The sequence below is a fragment of the Sipha flava genome, unplaced genomic scaffold (assembly GCF_003268045.1).
Source record: "Sipha flava isolate LNK unplaced genomic scaffold, YSA_version1 202_pilon_pilon, whole genome shotgun sequence".
Lineage (NCBI taxonomy): Eukaryota > Metazoa > Arthropoda > Insecta > Hemiptera > Aphididae > Sipha > Sipha flava.
The window spans coordinates 722255-743203 of record NW_020272797.1 but is presented as its reverse complement, the minus strand read 5'-3'; the positions used below and the strand labels follow the sequence as shown (position 1 = coordinate 743203).

At 28.8% G+C, this 20949-nt stretch overlaps 1 protein-coding gene across 5 annotated transcripts in view; it reads right to left on the bottom strand.

Moving 5' to 3' along the window:
• The window catches only part of LOC112682388 (acetylcholine receptor subunit alpha-like), a 276407-nt gene that overhangs the window by 102745 nt on the left and 152713 nt on the right, over positions 1 to 20949 (bottom strand). For 4 of the 5 annotated variants that reach the window (XR_003148507.1, XM_025552968.1, XM_025552970.1 and 1 more), the window contains one exon: positions 1224 to 1404. The exons of the other annotated variant lie outside the window; for it this stretch is intronic. Coding sequence is in view for 3 of the 4 variants with exons in the window: in XM_025552968.1 (XP_025408753.1) it covers positions 1224 to 1404 (181 nt within the window). In the remaining variant the exon portion in view is untranslated. The remainder of the gene's footprint in view (positions 1 to 1223; positions 1405 to 20949) is intronic. 5 annotated transcript variants of the gene reach the window in all.

Sequence of the window (20949 nt, the reverse complement as noted above, 5' to 3'; positions counted from 1 at the left end):
ACACACACAAACACACACACACACACACACACACACACACACACACACACACACACACACACACACACACACACACACACTCACACAACAATTTATTTTTATATAAGATTATTTATTATATACACATAATCGCGCACGCGGCCTAATAAATGGAGATGATCCATACGTTATCAACAACTTACTCTAAAAATGACGAGGACATCGTGGTGAAAAATAAAATAATAATTTCAATGTTCGTAAGATGAAAAAATAAAAAATAAATAAAAAATGATTCAAGCTCTAATACATACACGCATATATACATTCTGTTGGTATAGTGCCGTATAAACATAGTAATGCGTGCCTTATATTGGTATATATTTATATGATATATGCATAAGGGACACCTTTTGATGCGTCACATTCAAAGATGATTAATATGTTTATACGTAATATACATGTATAAAATATATGCACATATTCTTATACAATACAGTGGCTTAAAAGTATACAACAATATAGGTGTACAAGACATATAATACAATAGTTTATAAAGAAAAAATATAATATATTACGATATGTTTATATATACTAAGAAACTAAGGATAGTATGTAGTAATATTATATATATATATTTTTATTTAGAGTATAAAGCGTTTTTATATGTACAGCGCTGATAGATCAGAAACCTGAGTCCTTGAAGGTCTTAAATTAATAATTGTTAGTGTAATATATGCGTGGAAAATACGGAAAAAAATATAAATAATATAATAATAATAATAACGTTTAAAATGTGTGTACATGGTTGCAAGTTGGTTTGTTCGTGTGTACAAGTGCAACAACAACAATAACAACAACATCAATATCAACATCAACATCAACAATAAACAAAAAACAGCAACAATAACAAAACGAATAACAGCAACCAGTGTAGAAAACCGTAATCTTGGCGAGGACAAAAGAGAAGAAAAATAAGAACGAGAGGAGAACTGCTAGGATTATGGGAAATATTTTTAATGTGAAAGAAGGAAGTGATAGAGATATTATTGTTCGTGGAGAGATTGGAAACGTAGGCGTCGGAGATGGAATCATAATGTGACCGGTATATTTATTTATGTGAATCCTTTGGATATTGTTGCTTTTTATGTATATCTTTGCTATTTTATTCCAACGTATTGAGCACGGGAGGCACAGGAAAAAAAAACACTCGGGGGTTGTCGATGGGTCTCACACCACGGGGATACCTTGAATCCGTCGTACGTCCAGCTACCGAATTTCAACACACACGTCTGTTCGTCGAACGGGAAAAATTCCACGTCGATCTCGCACGACGATTTGAATATGGCCGGCGGTTTCCATTCTACTAGCCCTACGTGGTATATGGTCGCCTTGGTGGCCAGCGTCACGTCGAAATTGCCGTCGGCGCTGTGGATCATACACAAACACAAAAGTTGCAACAAAAGCGTCGTCGGCATAATAAATATGCAAATATACACAGTATACATGGGAAATAAATAGTAGGTATTATGCATATATCGTGTAGGGTGATTTTTTAACCATGCGGACCCGTTTTTTTTTTTTTTTTTTGAGTTGTGTATTATGTACCACAAAACTGTATTTTTTACTACAACGAGATTTTTTTGTACCTACTACAACAAGGAGAATACCGTAGTTCTAAACGCAAACATCAATTTTTTTCTTTTTTTCTTACGCTAATAATTATTAAGATATGATTTTTCTGGAATTTTATACTATAGGCTAAATTTAGACCAGTGGGTTCATATTGATTAAAATTTATCTATGGAATATATGGTAGAATTTTGTATACCTAATATAGTATAAATAAGTATTTTATAATATTGTTATGAATCTTATGACGTGGATTTAATGTAAATATTTATCAAGATTCAAGATACATACACATTTATATTTACTAATTATTTTTCAAGCTTTTATTGCGCAAATTCGAACTTTAATCATTTTGAAAATACTTTTTCAAATACTGTTAGAAAAAAAAAAATCGTGTTCCTGAGTGAAAAACAAAAATTTTACCTTAATTCCTCACGGTAAGGATGTAACAGGCAAATCATACCCCCGGAAATTATTACCGGGGGAAGTAAGATTTTTCTAGGCATAATTTACCCCCGGTACAACTATCCTAGAATATCGTTACCCCCAGAAGTATTACACTAGGTTAATTATACCTCCTTCAGTGGGTACGATTATCCTAGGAAAGTATTTAGATTTACTTTTAGAGGGAGGGTTGACTCAAATGTTTATTTCAATTCAGGCTCAAAATTTACAAACACAATTTTGGATAATATTTAAATCAGATGAATCCTTAATATTTGTGGTTTTTTTTTTTTTTTTTAATCTAATGCTGGATCTGCTTAGAAAGGACTTTTGTGTAGTTCTTTTTTAAAACCTATCTGTGTTTTAAAAACTTCACTTGTGATTTATTTGATTTTTCACTAAGTATGGATCAGGGCTTAAATCAAAATAATATATATTGTTTATGGTTATGGGACATTCAAATGTCATAAGTAATTGAGCGTTTAACCCTATAAATAATTTAATCATTATTAAATTTAAGCATATAAACGTTATACAAATTTAAAGTTTAAAAATTTTCCGTTTACCGTTATTGACAATTAAAATGTTATGCATAATTTAGCGTTTTGTGTTATTTAAATTAGTGTAAAATATGAAACGTTTTCAAATGTAGTATTTAGCAATCAATACTATAAAAAATAACATAATATATTTTAAATATTATATTATATATATATATATTACCTTTAACCAGTGGTGTATTGGTAAATATATTTGTGGATATACGTACTAAAACATATGGATGTTAATCCTAAAATAAATTTTCTTGCTTCGCTTGACTATTTTTTTCTCTCAATATGTTCGAAAAAATTTAATTAATACATTGTAATTACATATTTATAATTTCTATTAATACTATAAAATATAACACCACAAGATAACATTTGCAGTGCGTTATAAATTGCAAAATGCAGACATAATGGGCTGAATGTTCACACTTTATACTATTTTATTCACTACAGTTAAATTATAATTAGTAATGCTTATTTATATATTATTAATTGATAAATGTATTGATGTTTTAAACATCCTTTTTATATATATTTTGTATAGATTATCTAGTAATTTAAGTCAATTTTACAAAAATAACTATATTCCAAATATTTTTTATTAATAGTTATAAATATTTTTACATTGAAATTTCTTTGGAAAGAATCATTTTCCGTTATGTTATTCGATATTAATTTTAATCGTTTTTCGTTTTTGTTTCGTTATCTGTAATCGATTTCAATCGTTTTTTGAAGAGTTTAGCGTTATACTTATAACTCTGAAAACCAGATTTTTATCAATTTCACCGAAATCATAGTATTTTTGGAAATTATTTGTATGGCGTTATTAACTACAGCGAATTTTTTTACATGTTTATTACGCCAGTTACCGGAAAATCATAAAATATAGAATATTAGCAAAATCGTGATCCTAAAATCAAAAATTGCATATGATCTGCTAATAATAATTATTTAAAATAGATAGCAGGAAGGAGAAAAAACAAATTTTATTAATAAAATAACGTGTATACCTACACTATTGTCTTTAAATTAAAAAAACAGATCACTTTAAACATTAATTGTATTTGTTCTGTGTTTTTAGAATGTAGGAATATTGTACTGGGGGGAGGGGTAAAAATATCCTAGGAAAATTATACCCTCTTCGAGGTACAATATTTTTAGTAAATTCTTACCGAGAGGTAAGATTATCCTAAGATATTCTTACCGGGGGGGGGGGGGGGGTAAAACTTTTCTAAGATAATCGTACCCACTGAAGGGGTATAATTAATCTAAGATAATCTTACCGGGGGTAAATTATGCCTAGGAAAATCTTACCTCCCCTCGAAAATATTTTCCGGGGGTATGATTTGACTGGAACAGGGGCAATAATCTTACTACAGACAATTTAAAATTTTTCCTCATGCCAGGGTTCGGAAAAATACACGACTTGAGCCTAAAAAAGGGATGATCATGGTTAAAAATACACTCTGTATATATAGTATTTGCTTGTGTAATCATTCATAACATACGTTTTCCACTATTACTACTATATACGCGCTAAAAGTGTATTGTGAGTGTAATAGCTATCTGTCCGAGTCTGTTGTATTGTACACGTTATTATTTTGTTGTCGTCCCGTAATGTTTGTAAAAGTCACGTTATAGCTGTCGGTGCGTCCATAGGGACGAGATGATTTTCGCGCATTGTCCCCCGTGAAAATATTCGCTATTGTTCCAATTTCTCTTTCTTTGCGTGCAGTAGCAAAATATATTGCTCATCTCGTCCATCCTGTCTTTTAGATCCAAACTGTCCTAGTTAAAAAGGCACTGGTAAACTTAATAAGAATACATACTGATCAGACTCAAATGAAAAAAGCTCACTGTCCGGGCACGTCATTTGATTTTTAATAATAGTTCATTAGCCCATTTCAGTCTCTTTGACAACGCTTATACATACGTAGAAACACAAAGAAATCAAACAATAACTTAATTCGTAAGTGTTTGTAAGTATTTCTATGTTAGTACCTTATTTCTAATACTAAATAGTATATGAATTAATATAGTTTGAATTATAATTTTTTGATACCACATATTGCTTGCTAGTACGAATTAACTTTTAATGGAACCTAGATAAAAATATTTATTCATTAAATTTATAAATAATGTGCAAAACTGTAACTATGTTACTGGTAATTAACGGACGAAACGTATATTCGACGATCTAGGACAAATGGACGCAGTCATTTGGACGTGACCGTTAGGACGTTAAAAAAAAAAAAAAATATATATATAGAAAAATCAGTAAATAAAATAAATAAATTATTTATATTTATTATAATATATAAATTTTAAAGTATTCATTCAAAAAAACTTCACCATCACAATTTAAATTAATTAATGACATCTTAAATGTACACTTGAATGCAATTTGTACACGACTAACATGGTTATAGATGTGTGTTTTCGTGTCTCGTGAATCACCGTGTTTCGATAAAATGTGATAATTATTACAAATTGTAAAAACCAATAAGTTATATATATATATATATATATATATATATATATATTGATGTAAAAGGTACCTATTGCCAAAACGATAAAATTCGATAAGGTTCGATATTATGATACGATACCATTAGTTATATTATGAACATAAAATATCAATGATTTTATAACTTATAAATATATATATATACATATATATGTATAATTTTTTTTTACGTCCATTTTTCCCTATTTGTATGTTCGAAAATCTAAAACCGTACCGATTGTAAGCGTCGAACAAAATTCCGATATTTTCTTACTACTATTTGCATTTACAAAAAATATCTCTTCCTTTAGGATTTTCTAACATATAATTTTTACTGGTTTTGAAATAAATGTTTTTTTTTTTTTATTTTGTTTGGTTTAAACCATTCGTGGATTAATATTCGTTTACGTTACAGAACGGTTATCTGCCGTCCCAAATTAAACACGAGTTATCAGATAACGTAAATTATAAATTTACGGTTGGAAATATTACGGTATCTAGTTTGACGTTGAATACATGAGAGTATAGTATTTAAAAAAGAAAATTCGCTAAACATTCATGGATAATAGTTATAGTTGATTACAAAATAATACGTGTAGAATATCCGTGAAAAAATCTATTTCTTTGAATTTAATATTAAAATTGCGATAAAAATAAATATTTATTTCTAAATAGAAAACCCGTTTGAATAAATATAGCTAAAAATTTGCCTAAAATTGACAAAAATCATTCGTCTTCAACAAAATTGCCTTTCAGTCGGCCTTTTGAGCTCATGGTCCAACTGATGTTAGAGCGTTTAATTATTTAACAAGTCATTTCAAAGACAAAGACGGAACATTATGTGTCGTTGAAAAACTAAACTTGTCATAAACGTTTTTTGAAACTGCATATATAAACGTTTGATGATACAACGGTTAACAACGGTTAATTATTAATATAAATTGACATGTAACACGGCGTATAGGGTATGCAATATTGATGCATGGATGTGCACGTTCATATTTTCAGCGGTCACATGTTTGTACCACGTCACACAATAAAAATAATTTGAATATAATTAAAATACATTTATTTATTGATTATAATTAAAAAGCTGTTTGAGCCAGCAATATTAATTTTATAAAACTATAGTGTTGAACTTAAATACAAACAAAATACTAAACTTGATCATTTAAATTATATTCATTACATAACGCATTTTACAAAAGATTCATATCATTATTGAGTTGACCGAGTACTTGCACGTTGATAATAAAGAAAAAATGCACTCATATAATTCAGATTGTTATGGAAAATCAAATAATTGGAGCCGAAAGATTTTATCCGAAAAGATTTTAATAAAGAAATGTAAGGAAAAACTATCATTGTGTCCTAATTAATAAGTTTTCCAATGCGCTTAACGTCTAAACCATAAAAGAACCAAACATATACATAAAAATTATCGGTTCATAACTTAAATCGTTTTAGTTCTTCTACTCTTAACGCAAATCTAATAATATTAAGGAACTTAACATACACCCACATAAGTTATATTGTACCGAACGATTATAACTGTAACTGGGTAGATTTTTCGTCTAAGCTAAACCATTGAAGTAACCACATGTTATTTCGAAACGGGAATTCAATTCCATATGGCGGTCGTTAAGTGTGATGAGATTACCGGATTCCGAGCTTTGTGGTTAACCGTTAACAGTATTGGCCTTTAATTCCGAGTGCGCTTGAAATCCGTCCGAACATGATTTTAACCAAAAGCAAAGACCTACAGTTCCACATCCCTTTGCCGACTGCTCCCCATGTACATCAAATGACGTGCAACACCATGTATTTATTATTTACCACATAGAGTTGATATTAACCGTGACGACGATTTCGTCGTTTCCAACGGTTCGACCAAATTTCGATTTTTAATTGTTGTCGTCATATCAGTAGTTCGACGCGTGTTTGATTATTTTACTGCGCTTACATATCGCAAGTAATTCGTCGAGTGAGATTTATCAAATTACATATTTATGAACAATATTATGCGCGAGGTTCAAATGCCCACAACATGCGATCAATGGACTATCAACGAATAATATTAAAATATAATACGACCGTGGTTTAAACAGTGACAATGCGTTGCAAACAGGTCCACGCCGGCAAGACGCATCGAACGACAAACGAATAGATAGATCATTTTTCTTCTCTCCGTACGTCGCGCACGTTTTGATCTGTACTACAACGTCGTGTGCGGCGTATTCGTTTTAATTAATCGGTATTCGCCAAATATAACGATTCAGCTTTATCAATCAAAACCAAAAGCATAGTGGAAAACCAGTACACAAAGCTCGTGTAACAATGTGGTTTAATAATTTAATTTATAACAGTCTCGAGATCAAATACTTAGTGCGCATCGTATTGTAATCACCGGACTTACAATCCGCATCGTTATCAACAGCATTACTTTGTCCGCGCGTGATAATCAAGCAAACAGACCGGTCGCAATTTTAAATCTAATTTGATTTCGTTATAATTAAACATTTAGACGTGAAATATGTATATTATAGCGTAATTCGATATTCACATAAATACGTGGCAAACATTGTGTTCCACTGCGGCTTGCAAATATGTTTTCTTGTTTTCACTTCAACAATACTAATATACCATATGATCCGTCTAAATATTAATCTAAAAACTTTGTGTGCAAAAGTATAACGACGAATGTACCGCAACCGATTTTTATCGTTATCCGTTTGGAAATTAACGAGATGTTCTGTTGAAACGCATCGGTGCGCTTTGATTTTTCGTTTCTACTAATATAGTTATAGTTTTTATAGAACACGGATAACAATTATTTTCATCGTTTTATTATGCAATGGACCTGTTATAATTAAAACCGAATTAAGAATTTAAATTTTTAATCCGAGCCGCTTACAAATTACCTTCTTTAATAAAAACAAAAATATATTAATATACAATACTTATACTTCTTTGTTTTTAATTACTCCCGTAAAACATTTAACTGATCTAACTACGTTTATAAATTATGGACGCCTTTTTGGGTTATTATTTTATCGGCCTATTTTTTATTGTTGAAACCTTTACAGTGGTTCTGTGATCAATTACAACATTGCGATGCGCATGGTGGAATTTCCAGGTGCTCGGTAAAAACGTTATAGAGATGTACAACGTGAATTTCAAATTTATCACGTTTCACCACTTGTAGTGTTCTCAATGTTCAAATTACAAACATGATATTTATAAGATCATAATTTTTATTCTTCCATGTCTTTCTTGATGCTACCTCTAAATAATTACAGCACATAACTATTACACTTCTTGTTTATTTTTGAAATAAACCCATTTTCACGATAACATATTATCATAATCTATAGTTATACTTCATATCGTCTACAGTTGTAAAATATATACAACTTTGAAGATTTCAATAAAGTTCCATTAATTTAATTTATTTGCTTGTCAATTTGTCACTTTTCTTATGATATGGTTTTGGAATAATGAAAAATGATAATAATGTCATATATATATATATTATACTATGTGTACACATAGTATAATGCATAGTATAACACATACAGGATGTTCTCCGATGTACTAATATATTTTCGGTGTGCTTTTGAGAAATTGAGCTCTTCTCATGCGCCCTCGTGAAGCATGTAAGCAAACATTCGTAGTGGATATCTTATTTGTTATACGCCACTCGGTTGTTTTTATATCGATATTATATTTTAAAATATTCAACAAAAGATTTAGATGAGTGAATTTTTATTTTTTTAATATTTATTTTTGCAGAATATTATATAAAAATGAAAAAAAAAGTTTCAAGTATACCAATACATACATGTATAGTATTATATAGATAATATTCTAATTTTAATCTAAAATATTATAATTCTGACATGATTTTATATTTATTTAACTTTTATTGAATTAATTATTAACAACTTTTTAAATATCACATGCTTCTATAAGCCTTGTATTGATAAATTACGGTTTGGTTATTACCAGTCGATTCCAGGGTGATCAATAACATCAATACCTTGTTCTACCCGACCACTTAATTTTACCTACCTTTCCCCTATTATATAGATGTGTTAAATGATTATATCCAATAGGAAGTTACTGATGTTTTGATTTTTCTAAATTTGTTTATAATTTATGTTTTCTTACACATATGTTGCCAGTATTTTTTTGTCATATCGTTTTTATTATTTTTTTTTTTTTTTTTATACATTTCAAAATGTTATTTTATTAACTATTACTGAGTTATGTGAAATTATTGATTCGTTGGCTTCCTTATCTGCTAGCTTGTTGCTAGTTATGTCAATATGCGAAAAGACCCTTAGAAATTCGCTTACATCAGTATTTGAGTGTGATTCAAGTACTATTGTTTACAATATGCTTTTGGATTTACACGAAAAGAGTTCATTAGTTAATAAATCATTTTTTTTTAAATTATCTTGGACGTTTTTGCGTATCAAAAATAATACATAAATTTAACGAAACTAAAAGAAAAAAAATAGTTCGATACAAAAATACAAGTATAGAATATAAACACAAAAATATATAAGAAAATTAATGAAAATGAAATGCTTTTTGTTTCAATCATTATAGTCAACCTATAGCAAATCATAACTGTTATTGTTACAATGTTCGTTGTACAACGCTAAGTAATTCACCTATAATATTTTAATAATTACAATGAAAGCTGATTGGTCATATTAGTTGAAAATAATGAACCATTTTCATGAACAAATTTCTCAATCTTGCCGTAGAATACTTGATCTCATTTCTTTTTGAAACAACAATAATATAGAACCATACTGCAGTACACCAAAGAAAATATTAATTAATATTCGCTAATAGGATAAAAATTTCAAAGGTTTCATTTAGCTTGAGACATTTGTTTCAGCGTCGGACGGATTATTATTATCTTTATTTTATCAAATGATTCGATACAAATTATTATTATAATAAACATGTTATTATTCCATTCAACTTTGCTGAGCCTCGTACTATGTGTATGCGATTCTAAAATAACGTCAAGCATTGAAATAACCAACGGAAGTGCTGTCAGAAAAATAAGTCTGACATGATGAAGTATCGTACGTTGTCGCACAATACCAACGGGGTAGGTGTTTTTTCGATGGTGGAACAACACCGTCCTCAGACATATCAATGGTTCGCAGCCCACGTTTGGTCGATTTACATCTTAGAGGGAAATATTGCTATTATTTGTCATTCCTCCTTAACACGCGTCACATTTAGTGCTCCTCGTGTTGGTTATGATGATTTATACACGTTTGGTAGATATAAATTCGCTGCTAAAGGATTTAAGTTCATAGCCAACGTGATTTAAACATTACTATCATCATTTTGGTATTTCCCGACCGATCTTTATCGTACGAATATAAGTACACCGGTTTGTGTTTTCACGTAATTCATTCTCGAGACAAACGTTGACACCAAACGAACCTTATGACTAAAACGCTCGTTGTTTGAATTGTACGGAAATTAAACGAACTGTGTGAAAATAACAAAAGTCTATGGTGAATGTTTTTGACACTCCATTTAAATCCCCGTAGCGTAATAAACAAATATATATTCGATTCATACGAGTATATGTAAATTAGGCGTGAATCAAATAATTTAGAATATTTTAAGAAATAAATAGGAATAAAAAAAAAAAAAAAATCAACGGTAAGAAGGGTATAATAAACGTTGAGCGTTTCGTACAAGTAGTTTTTGAAAACAAAAAAAATACGAAAAAAGTCATCATTCACAATTCACAATAAATTTGAAAATTATTAGATACTGATATGTTGATATCAATACGTTTGAAGAAGAAATATATACCGTATTTGAACAGCGAAAATGACACAAATCGGTTTATATTCACAACAAAGTATAGCAAAATAAAAAACGATAGTAGAGGGTTTAAGAGAGAAAACTGATTAGATTTTGGATCACGGATTGTGAAATGTAGTTCTACTCATTTTAAAATTAAACACGTGTTTAAATGGAATGCTCGGCAGAGCCGATCATTTTGTACTTTTTAGTTAAAAAAATTAAAAAACACCTCATAACAGTCATCAGTCATAATGTCCATATAATATTTTATATAAATATGTAATTGAAACGCATTATTAGTGATTTCCTTCAAACCCATAATTATTAATCACTTTTGCACGTAACATTTTTACGTTTATCGGTCTAGATACGAAATAGCATAGCCAGTAAAGTATTTCACTAGATAACTTGTACAACAAACAGCATGTATACTATAACTTTTAATTACGAATTAAAATAAAATAATAAGAAACATATTATTAAACAGATATATAAGTGTATGAATGTGTGCTCATTCGTGATTTTTTTTTTTTTTTTTTGATATGGATGAAAAAAATAAAAAAAGAACCGGATTTTATTTGTGCTTGTACTATTATTATCGAAACAAATTATTAAATACTATTGATTGTCAAAAAAATTTTCTTGTTTTTCTAATATTTTCATTTTCAATAACAAAAATCAACAGATTAATAAGTTACTTCTAAAAATAAAAAAATATCGATTTAATTAGAAATTAGTCATATTTTGTAACTGATAGATTGATATAAAATGACAGTGAATTCAGTCGCATTGCGTAGGATAGATATCACATAATCTATCAAAATTATACTTACTTATTGAGTAAAATGACAATCGATCAATTTATTTCTGATTTAAATGAGTTTTAAGTAATTTTAAATAATATCAAATATTTTCAGTATTAATTTATCGATGAAATACTGTAATTATTATTAACATCAGTTTTCTATCGTTTAATTCTATTGTTTAACATTCAGTTGGCATTTAGAATCAAATGTGTACCACACAAATTCGAGATGAATATTATATTAACTACAGTTAAAGAAAAAACTTAAATTAAGAAAACTGAAAATAAGTAACAGCTATCAACTGCCAAAATTTAATAAAAATACAATTCTGAAAAGTTATTTTTCTGTGTGAAAATCAATTTCAAAGTTTTAAAAAAACATATACATTTTCGATTAATATAAAAAATCCGTCAAAAAAAAAAAAAAAATTCAGACCAAACTTTATAGTAATGTACGCTTACTATTTGACAGATTTGCCACAAATATCATATTGTTAAATCCATGCACGTTATACCGGGTTTTCAAACTTTTTGTACGGATTCGTTATAACGCAATAGATTTCACTTAAAAATCACCCTGAAATTACTTAACAAAGTTTATTAAGTTCAGTCAATTATAAACCACAGATTCAATTATGATAATATTATAATAACACGTTGTTCTGATTTTTAAATGTTGAATTTGTTCACAAAATAAATTATTTTATAATTTAAAATTAAAATACGTACCCTTTATAGTATTTAATGACAATTAAATATTTGGTTTTTTGTCAAATTATTAAAACACATTGAACTATCCAACCATCAGACTGTAATTTGACAAATATTGAATGTAAATATAGTATCTTAGAACATATTTAAATATCTAGACATGTTATGAAACGATTTCATAAAATTTTCAATACAAACAATGTAAGATACTTCATTTTAAGATTTAATTAATACTGGTTTGATTAGTATTAGATCAAATATTAAGATTTTTACAATATTATTCTAATAAAAATGAACGAATAAGAATATTATTTCAACGTATCGAGGTTTTTATTTCCACTATACATAGCAATTCTCGTTTATATAATGTCTGCCTATTATCATGTCATCATGTGAATCCCATATCGACTTTTAATACACTGAATTTAATCATTAGGTCGACCAAGAATGACCTAAACGGGAATAGCGGATATAGAAAGCAGCACAAATATCATTTGTCAAGAGTGTAGGTTGTTCGATATAGTCCAGTAAGGTTTTATTATGTACCCTTTGTCGTGGAGTGAATAGATTTTCTTTGAATCGAAGTAAAGATATACCTCTCCAAAAGTTACATTATGTCATACAAGTTCTTTTGGTCATAAATTTCTCTGATTAATTACAATATTTCATTTATTTTCTCAACGCTTATTTGAAAAGTTAATCTAATACACAGAATTCTGTGTATAATACACCAAAGCTTATAGTATAGCATTTCCTTGAATACATTTCATAAATTCGATCTGGATGTTTTGAATATGATTATTTATTACAAGATAAACACAGTGAACCCTAACTACGTTACAAACAGTTAAAACAGTTAAATATATTTTACAAATATTAATTAAAAAAATGTAATTACCTTTCTATTCTGTTTTTTTTTTTTTTTTTTTTTTTATATTTATCAATGGGTGAAAACACGATTATTTTTAATTATCAATGTAGACTTTGTGTTTGTTAGAGATGAAATGTTTCTCCAAGAAATTAATATCAATTTAAATAAGATGAAAACTACAAAAGTCATATTTTAATTAAAAACCATGACATATAAAAAACTTTAAAATTATTTCCGAATTTGAATAAGAATAATAAAATCACTGCATAAACTGAATATTGTCAGTTATAATTTAATGAAATATTAAAAAATAATCTTTATAAATGTATAACTTGAAAAATATTTATTTTGTTCAAACGTACTATTCTTTACATTTATATATAGTTATTGTTATAGAAATAAATACAAAATATTTTTTTTTTTGACAACTAAGCATCAGAATATTTTTTATAGAATTTTTAAAAAATAAGAATAAATATATTAAAATCAATGCAATTTGTTTTCGAAAAAAAAAATTTACTCTTCAATTTTTAGACTTATGACATTGGTTTCCTCCTTATTGGTCATGTTTCACTTCTTTAGAAATTGGTAATTATTCTAACATTCGTATATGCCATTGTTTTTTTCGTTTTAATTATATTAACAACATACAATTAGTTTTATTTAATACAAAATATACATACCCCGGAAGGCACGAATATTTAGGATAGCACAAAATTATTGCTAGGGAGGCACAAACGGTCGTCACAAAGTAATATATTACGGTTTACACGTAACGACAGAAACGAATAGAAATTGAATACTTTTAAAATGTTTTCAGCTTGAAAACCTAATTATAACTTATTTTGACGAAAAAAATCATCAATGGTTTTTTTTTTTTCAATCACTTGGTCGGGGACATAGTATTTTTGAAAACGTACAAGGTGGGAGTGGAAAAATGCGGTACGGAAACACTGACATGCACGTATAATATACGAGTACGTATCTTTTACGGGTACATTGGTTGTAATTCGTTCGAATTCAATTTACGTGCAGGAGGTCGCGTAGTGTAGGACCTATAAGGAAACACGTTCCTTCCCCCCCCTGATGACTATTTAGTCTGCGCGCGTATTCTATTATTAACAAGGCGGACCCGGTGGTCTTGGTATGCCATCTAGTACTCGGGGACGATATATACTATTATATATATATGAAAAAAAAACGGATTAACGTAATTCAATAAAACATTACTTATAGATAATGTTTTAAAACTTCAAGTGGTCATGACAAAAAAAAATGAGCTTATATGAGCAAATAATGATTATTCCTTTTGTAATAAGTAGATTGTATTCAAAGTAGTCGTGTAACTCGTTGAAAAAGTCAATTATATTTGTACGTAAAACGGGTTTATTATCATAATATTATTTGTAACATTGTAAATTTCAACACGTGGTTAAAATATCAGTGGTAACTTTATAATTGGTTTGTTAAATATTACTTTTGAAATTTATCCAACATAAATCGATGAACGCTTCGATTCTATTTTATTTACTGTAGAAAATTAAACTATATGACAAAATAATATTTTGCAATAAGTTTTACATATTTACACGCCATGGGTGTTGTACAAAACATTATTCAATACTTTCAAATTTTGGCCAATAATTTTTATTTTTGAACCGCTGTGCAATTCTCTCGTCAATAATCTGTTCCAACCACTCTGGATCGGTTCAGAACACTCTTGTGCCGTCTGTTACGAATCTAGAATGAGTGCGAATTCGGACCAGAACGAAAACAAATGAAACTATTCAAAATTGTACTCCTCTGCTGAGTGGTGGAAGAGTGCTGGCTCTGTAACGCCACCATTACGGATAAAAAATCCTATTCGTTTTTGAGGCTAAAACGATCGCATCTGTTAACTTTGGGATGCGTGCTGAACGGTGAGTCACACTACAATGAACTATAAAGATATTTGCATAGGTAACAGTAAAACGCTCAGATTGCGGTATTCGGAAACAACAAAATCAGAGATAATTATCTATTGGTAATCGGTTTTTATTTTCGATAGAAATATGTTTTTGCGACGAGAGATAGTGAGAGAGAAAGAGAAAGAGTGAGAGGGAAAGAAAGTTAGTTTAATTTATTTTCACTGAATTTCAACTACGCCAAATTCATTTCGTGTTTCTCATTAGCCATCGCCATGATTTTAAATTTTTGATGATAGATAAAAAAAAAAATAAATAAAAAACATTGTCATTATCTACAAAGTCCAAACTTTTGACATAAGCACTTCACGTTCCTCTATGCCCGTGGTTCTCAACCGGTGTGTCGTGACATACTAGTGTGTCACGTATTTCTTTGGAGTATGTCACCAAAATATTATTAATTCAAATTATAAGCTTTCAAAATATGAACGTATATTATTATGGAATTCTGATGAAATAATAAAAGCCGCATATAAAAAAAAATTATAATGATATTCTTATTGATTCTTATTTTTTAGAAATATCATAAAATATAACATTAAAATCTAAATTTTGTGTGTCTGAAGATGATTGATTTTGAATTTATCTGTAAATTCAATACACAGGAATAATAAGAATTGAAAATTTCATTTACTTTTTAACATCGTACATGTCTGAATCAGTATATTTGATATTGGAAATAACAAAAAGCAAAAAAAATATTGACAGTAAATTACACGAAAGCTTGTTAACCATTTTCCTATGAATCGAAGATCTATGCAGGCCTGCATATTTATGAACTAATACGGTTTTTCATAAAACTTTCTTTAAACTTTTTAATTTCAATCAAGAAATGAAGACTTTTTTTTAAATTTTAAATTTTTAAATAAAATTTCCAATAATAATAAAATTCACTAATTGTTTCAAGTTTGTCGCCATTTTTATAGATCTAAATTAGGGTGTCATCATACAAAAAAGATTGAGAACCACTGCTCTATGCACCTATATTATCTGCACAGTAGAAAACACATTTTACCGATGCCATACATTGATTAGCGTATATAATATTGTGTACGTGTACCAATAACTAATACTGTACAACTTTGATCACTGTGCTTTTATCAACATTTGAAAAATTGAAAATATTTATTCAATATTCATTTGAATGATAGAATATATGAATAAGAATAAAATGATTTTTGAGGAAAAATCCATCCTTCCATTATTCGTAACTGTTGGACTACACGGTATTCTTATGACATTTTTAACACAGTTTTCACCCTTGAAATAAGTATATTAAACAATAATTCATAACACCAAACTCCTTGTTTATTGAAATAAAATTATCATTAAAAATATTTATAAATTCAATGAAATCTACTCATTGAAATACAAAAAAAAAACGTATCAAGAAGCGACTGGTATGCGCTTGGAAATGGTAATGCGAAGAATATTGTGGTGAATTTAATTAATTCGAATTTCATCTAAATATTTCATTTAATCCGTACCGTTTTGGAGCGCAGGCAAGGATAACATATCGATTCATATAGAAATATATCTCTCTCTATATATATATATATATATATATATATATATATATATACAATATTTCTCTGTTCATGAACCATAACAATTGGAAAAAATCCCCCCTAGAACATGCAGTCAACGCCATAGGAAATTTTTTTCTTGGAAACTTAGGAGAGGTCCACATCGATAATTGAGCCGTAATAAGTCACATAAACCTCATCGTAGGGCTCTTTATGGCCATACTCCGTTTGGCATACATTTTCGGCTCAGAGACCTCGTTTGAATAATAATACGAAGAAGTTATTTTTTTTTCTCATCAACTGCAAGTTAAATAATATGCCACCATCACCTCTATTTTGTCGTGCTGTCCGTTTCTGATGAAAGTTCGCTAACTTTTCATGTTGACTTTCATTCGAATTTTGTCATTCCGACTGCGTCCGAAGCGCCTAATGAGTCGCACGTTCGTGCCCCCGCTCAAGCACACCCATTCATCACGTCCGCCTCCCCATCCGTCCATCAACTGTTCTCTCCCGGTGATTATTATTCTTATTCTTGTTATTTGTCTTTGGCCACGCTCATTTCTTGGTCACCATTCTTCGCGAAACCACCCCGAGAAATTCGAATCAACCCGCGTCCGTAAGACGATTGTCACGTCGTATTTTACCTCAAATATTGCCTCTGTCCTCCTTGAAATCATCTCAAAACGAATAGTTTCCGTTTTTCGATGTGACATTTTCAAGCCTACGACACATACACAGCACCATAACGTAAGTATTTAAATCAGTGGGTACAAACTGGTAGTATACAAACCCAAACAATGATCTATAATGATATAAAATAGATAATCATTATTATTATATACCTTAATTTTATTTATGTTTCTTTAATAATATGTATTTATCGGTATTGTGCTTTTGGGATTTCGTGTTTTCTGTCGTAGAACACGAAACCGCCGATTAAAACCACCAATCCGGTGAATATAAAAGGTTTGACGAATCGACCGACTTCGCCATTTGTCTTCTTTCCAAAATCGTAGTTAGACCGATCCGGGCCATTGTAAGCGACTAGGGAAGAACTCCTATCATCCAAACTGGTCAAGTGGTTTATGAATCGATCAATGATGAAATCGTCAGAGTAGTTCCGGCATTGTATCGATCGATTCACTCTAATTATCCTATAGGGTAATAGCCGGGGTTAATTTGGTATTGAACCAGTTATCAAACCGTTCGATCAGTTTCTTTTCTTGTCGTTATTTCATTATTTGTATTATACAATATTACGCAATATTAATATATATTTTGCTTTTATTAATTATTCACGCAATCACAGCTGTATTTCCAATAATTTATTTGATGATTTTTTTTCTTGACTCCCGATAAAAATTAATTTCATCTTTAAAATATCAACATCTATTGTGTATCTAGCTGCAAAATATTATTTTAAATATTAAAATAAATTTATTTATTTATTGTAAGTCCCATACATTTGTAAATTAGTTGTACGGATGGCAAAATTAATAATGGCGATGGGACTCTGTCCCTGGCTGAAAAACATGTTATTTTTTTAATATCACTAGATTTAGTTAGTGTAACAATATTGGATAAAAATTAATGTCCAGTTTAATAAAAATAAGAAACTCGTAAAATACGGGAAACCCTTTTTAATGAGATTTTGAGTATAATTGAAATAATAATTTTTATGATAATAAAAACTTTAATATAAATTATATCTCTCATCATTTTCTATTATATTTTTTTAATTTTCATCGTCTTGCACGAAATTAATGTTTAATAACTTTTAATTTAAAAAAATGTATCTATATTATCTATATATATCATATTTAAGGTGATACGATTTTTTTTACTGCTTTATAAATTACTTAGTACTTTTATAAATGATTAACTGATAAATATTACACATTAAGATTTAGTACAAAAAAAAAAAAAAAACATTTTATTATGTTTCTGGATATTAAACGACATTTTGAAATTATTATTTTATATGGAAAACCCGAATTTGTGTTCTTAAAAAAATTATATATCAAGAAAACTAATAATTTCGTTATAATATTCAAAATAAACATGTGTAAGTGGTATTTTTAAAAGTTTCAATACGAAGTGATTTTGACTAAAAACCAGGTCGATTTTTATTATTTTTGAGTGAAACAGCACTTACCAGTTTCATTATACAATAAGAGTTACGGAATAAACTCTTATTTTTTTCGGTACTTTATTCTTATCACAGCCCAATGCACATTGTCCACATGAACTTATATGGTCTGATATCAGTATTTGGAAACTTATTGCTTTTCCTGTTTCTGTATCATATTTCATGATCGTATATATATCATATATCATATCAACACCATCGTTCGTTATATTTTCGCTGTCGGATCATAATCTCGTATTGCAGCGTTGTTGACTCATTCACTTCGAATTTGTCGAACAATACTATTGTTTTATCTAACATTTAATTATAAACGAGTCGTTTACAACTGGCACCACAAGCCTTTTTTTACATTTAACTACACTAACTTAATATTTAGGGCCGGCTCAAGGTATAGGCGAGTTAGTCATCTGCCTAGAGCAGCACTTTATTGGGGGGGGGGGGGGGCATTCTCAAAAATGAATCGTACATTTTTTTTTTAGTTCTATCGGTGTTTTATAAGAAAAATATTGAAATCAATTCATTCGTAAAAACGACTTAAAACCACTTACTTATATAATAAAATAATATTTTATAAAGTTATTATATAACTTTTTATTACGGCCTACGCTGGACGTGTTCAATTATTCCAAAAATATAAATAACCACACAATCACTTCAGCGATTTCCGATAGTCGCGATAGTGATTGGTTTTGAGTAATAATAATATAAATCATTTTTAAGTCTTTCTACATATAATTTTATACATACAATAAAATATTTTAATTTTTTTTATGCAGATATTTTGTAACATAAAAAGAGGGAGGAACTAAGTTAAAATAAGAGCTCAATTTTTTTTTTAGAGGCGACAAAATTTTATTTTGCCTAGTGCTCTATTTTCGCTCGGGCCGGCCCTGTTAGTATTCACTTAGATTCACGACGTTACGCGTATTCAATACAAAGATATTTAATATTTATTTTATACGATTGATATTATCATACCAAATTTTTTTATTTATTTTATTTTATTATTATTTTTTTTAATTTTTTTTTTACGAAACTATACATAAATAATAATAATAATAATAATCATATTTTTATAAAAATGTAAATTTTATTATGATACTTTCAAGTAACAAAATATCACTAATATTGAGTCCATGAGCGAACAATGATTCTTTAAATGTGTAGTTTTTCCAATATGAGAGAAATGCAATAGAAAATTATTTACTATCATGTTAAATTTCTTAAACCTATGCTTTACGATTATAGATTTAACTGATTAGTGTTTTATGATTGTTTTAAATGATAGGTAATCTTCTATTGTTTCAACATTAATTAATGTATCCTTATTTTGTACCGTGTAATTATCAACAGAATATAAATTTCAAAATTAATGTATTTATATCCTCATTAAAAATATATTTCCCATTTCTTAAAATATTTATAATATAATTACTATAGGTATTCAGTAACGTGGTTAGGAGGGTAACGGGTTATAACCTCCCCGAAATGTATCTTATTTTGTAAGACACACAATCATTTTAAAACATAGGTATACCATAATGTTACGTCATTATCAAATAATTTTCACAGTTCCAATAAAACTAAACCATAACAATTTTTTTATTTTAACTTATGTTTAACGGACTTATTAAAATTTAAAAGTTGGTATTTAATTAGAAGAGAGAATGAAAAATTTAAAATCCTCTCCAAAATATTTTTCTGGCTACGCCAGTGTACATATTCTAATACATTGATAAGGTTTTCAAAAGTTGTACACCACAAATAGTTCAAACAAAATGATATCAGTGGTATATAAAACGATTGCGGCACGTGAAAAGCATTACATACTAGATAAGAAATAATTACATCACGTGCATATAATGAAAAGCGAAAATGAATTCTCCACGTATGAGGTATAGGAGTGCAAGTAAGTTCCATCTACAATATACTTTCCGTTTAAATGTTGAACTAAAACGGGATAGAAA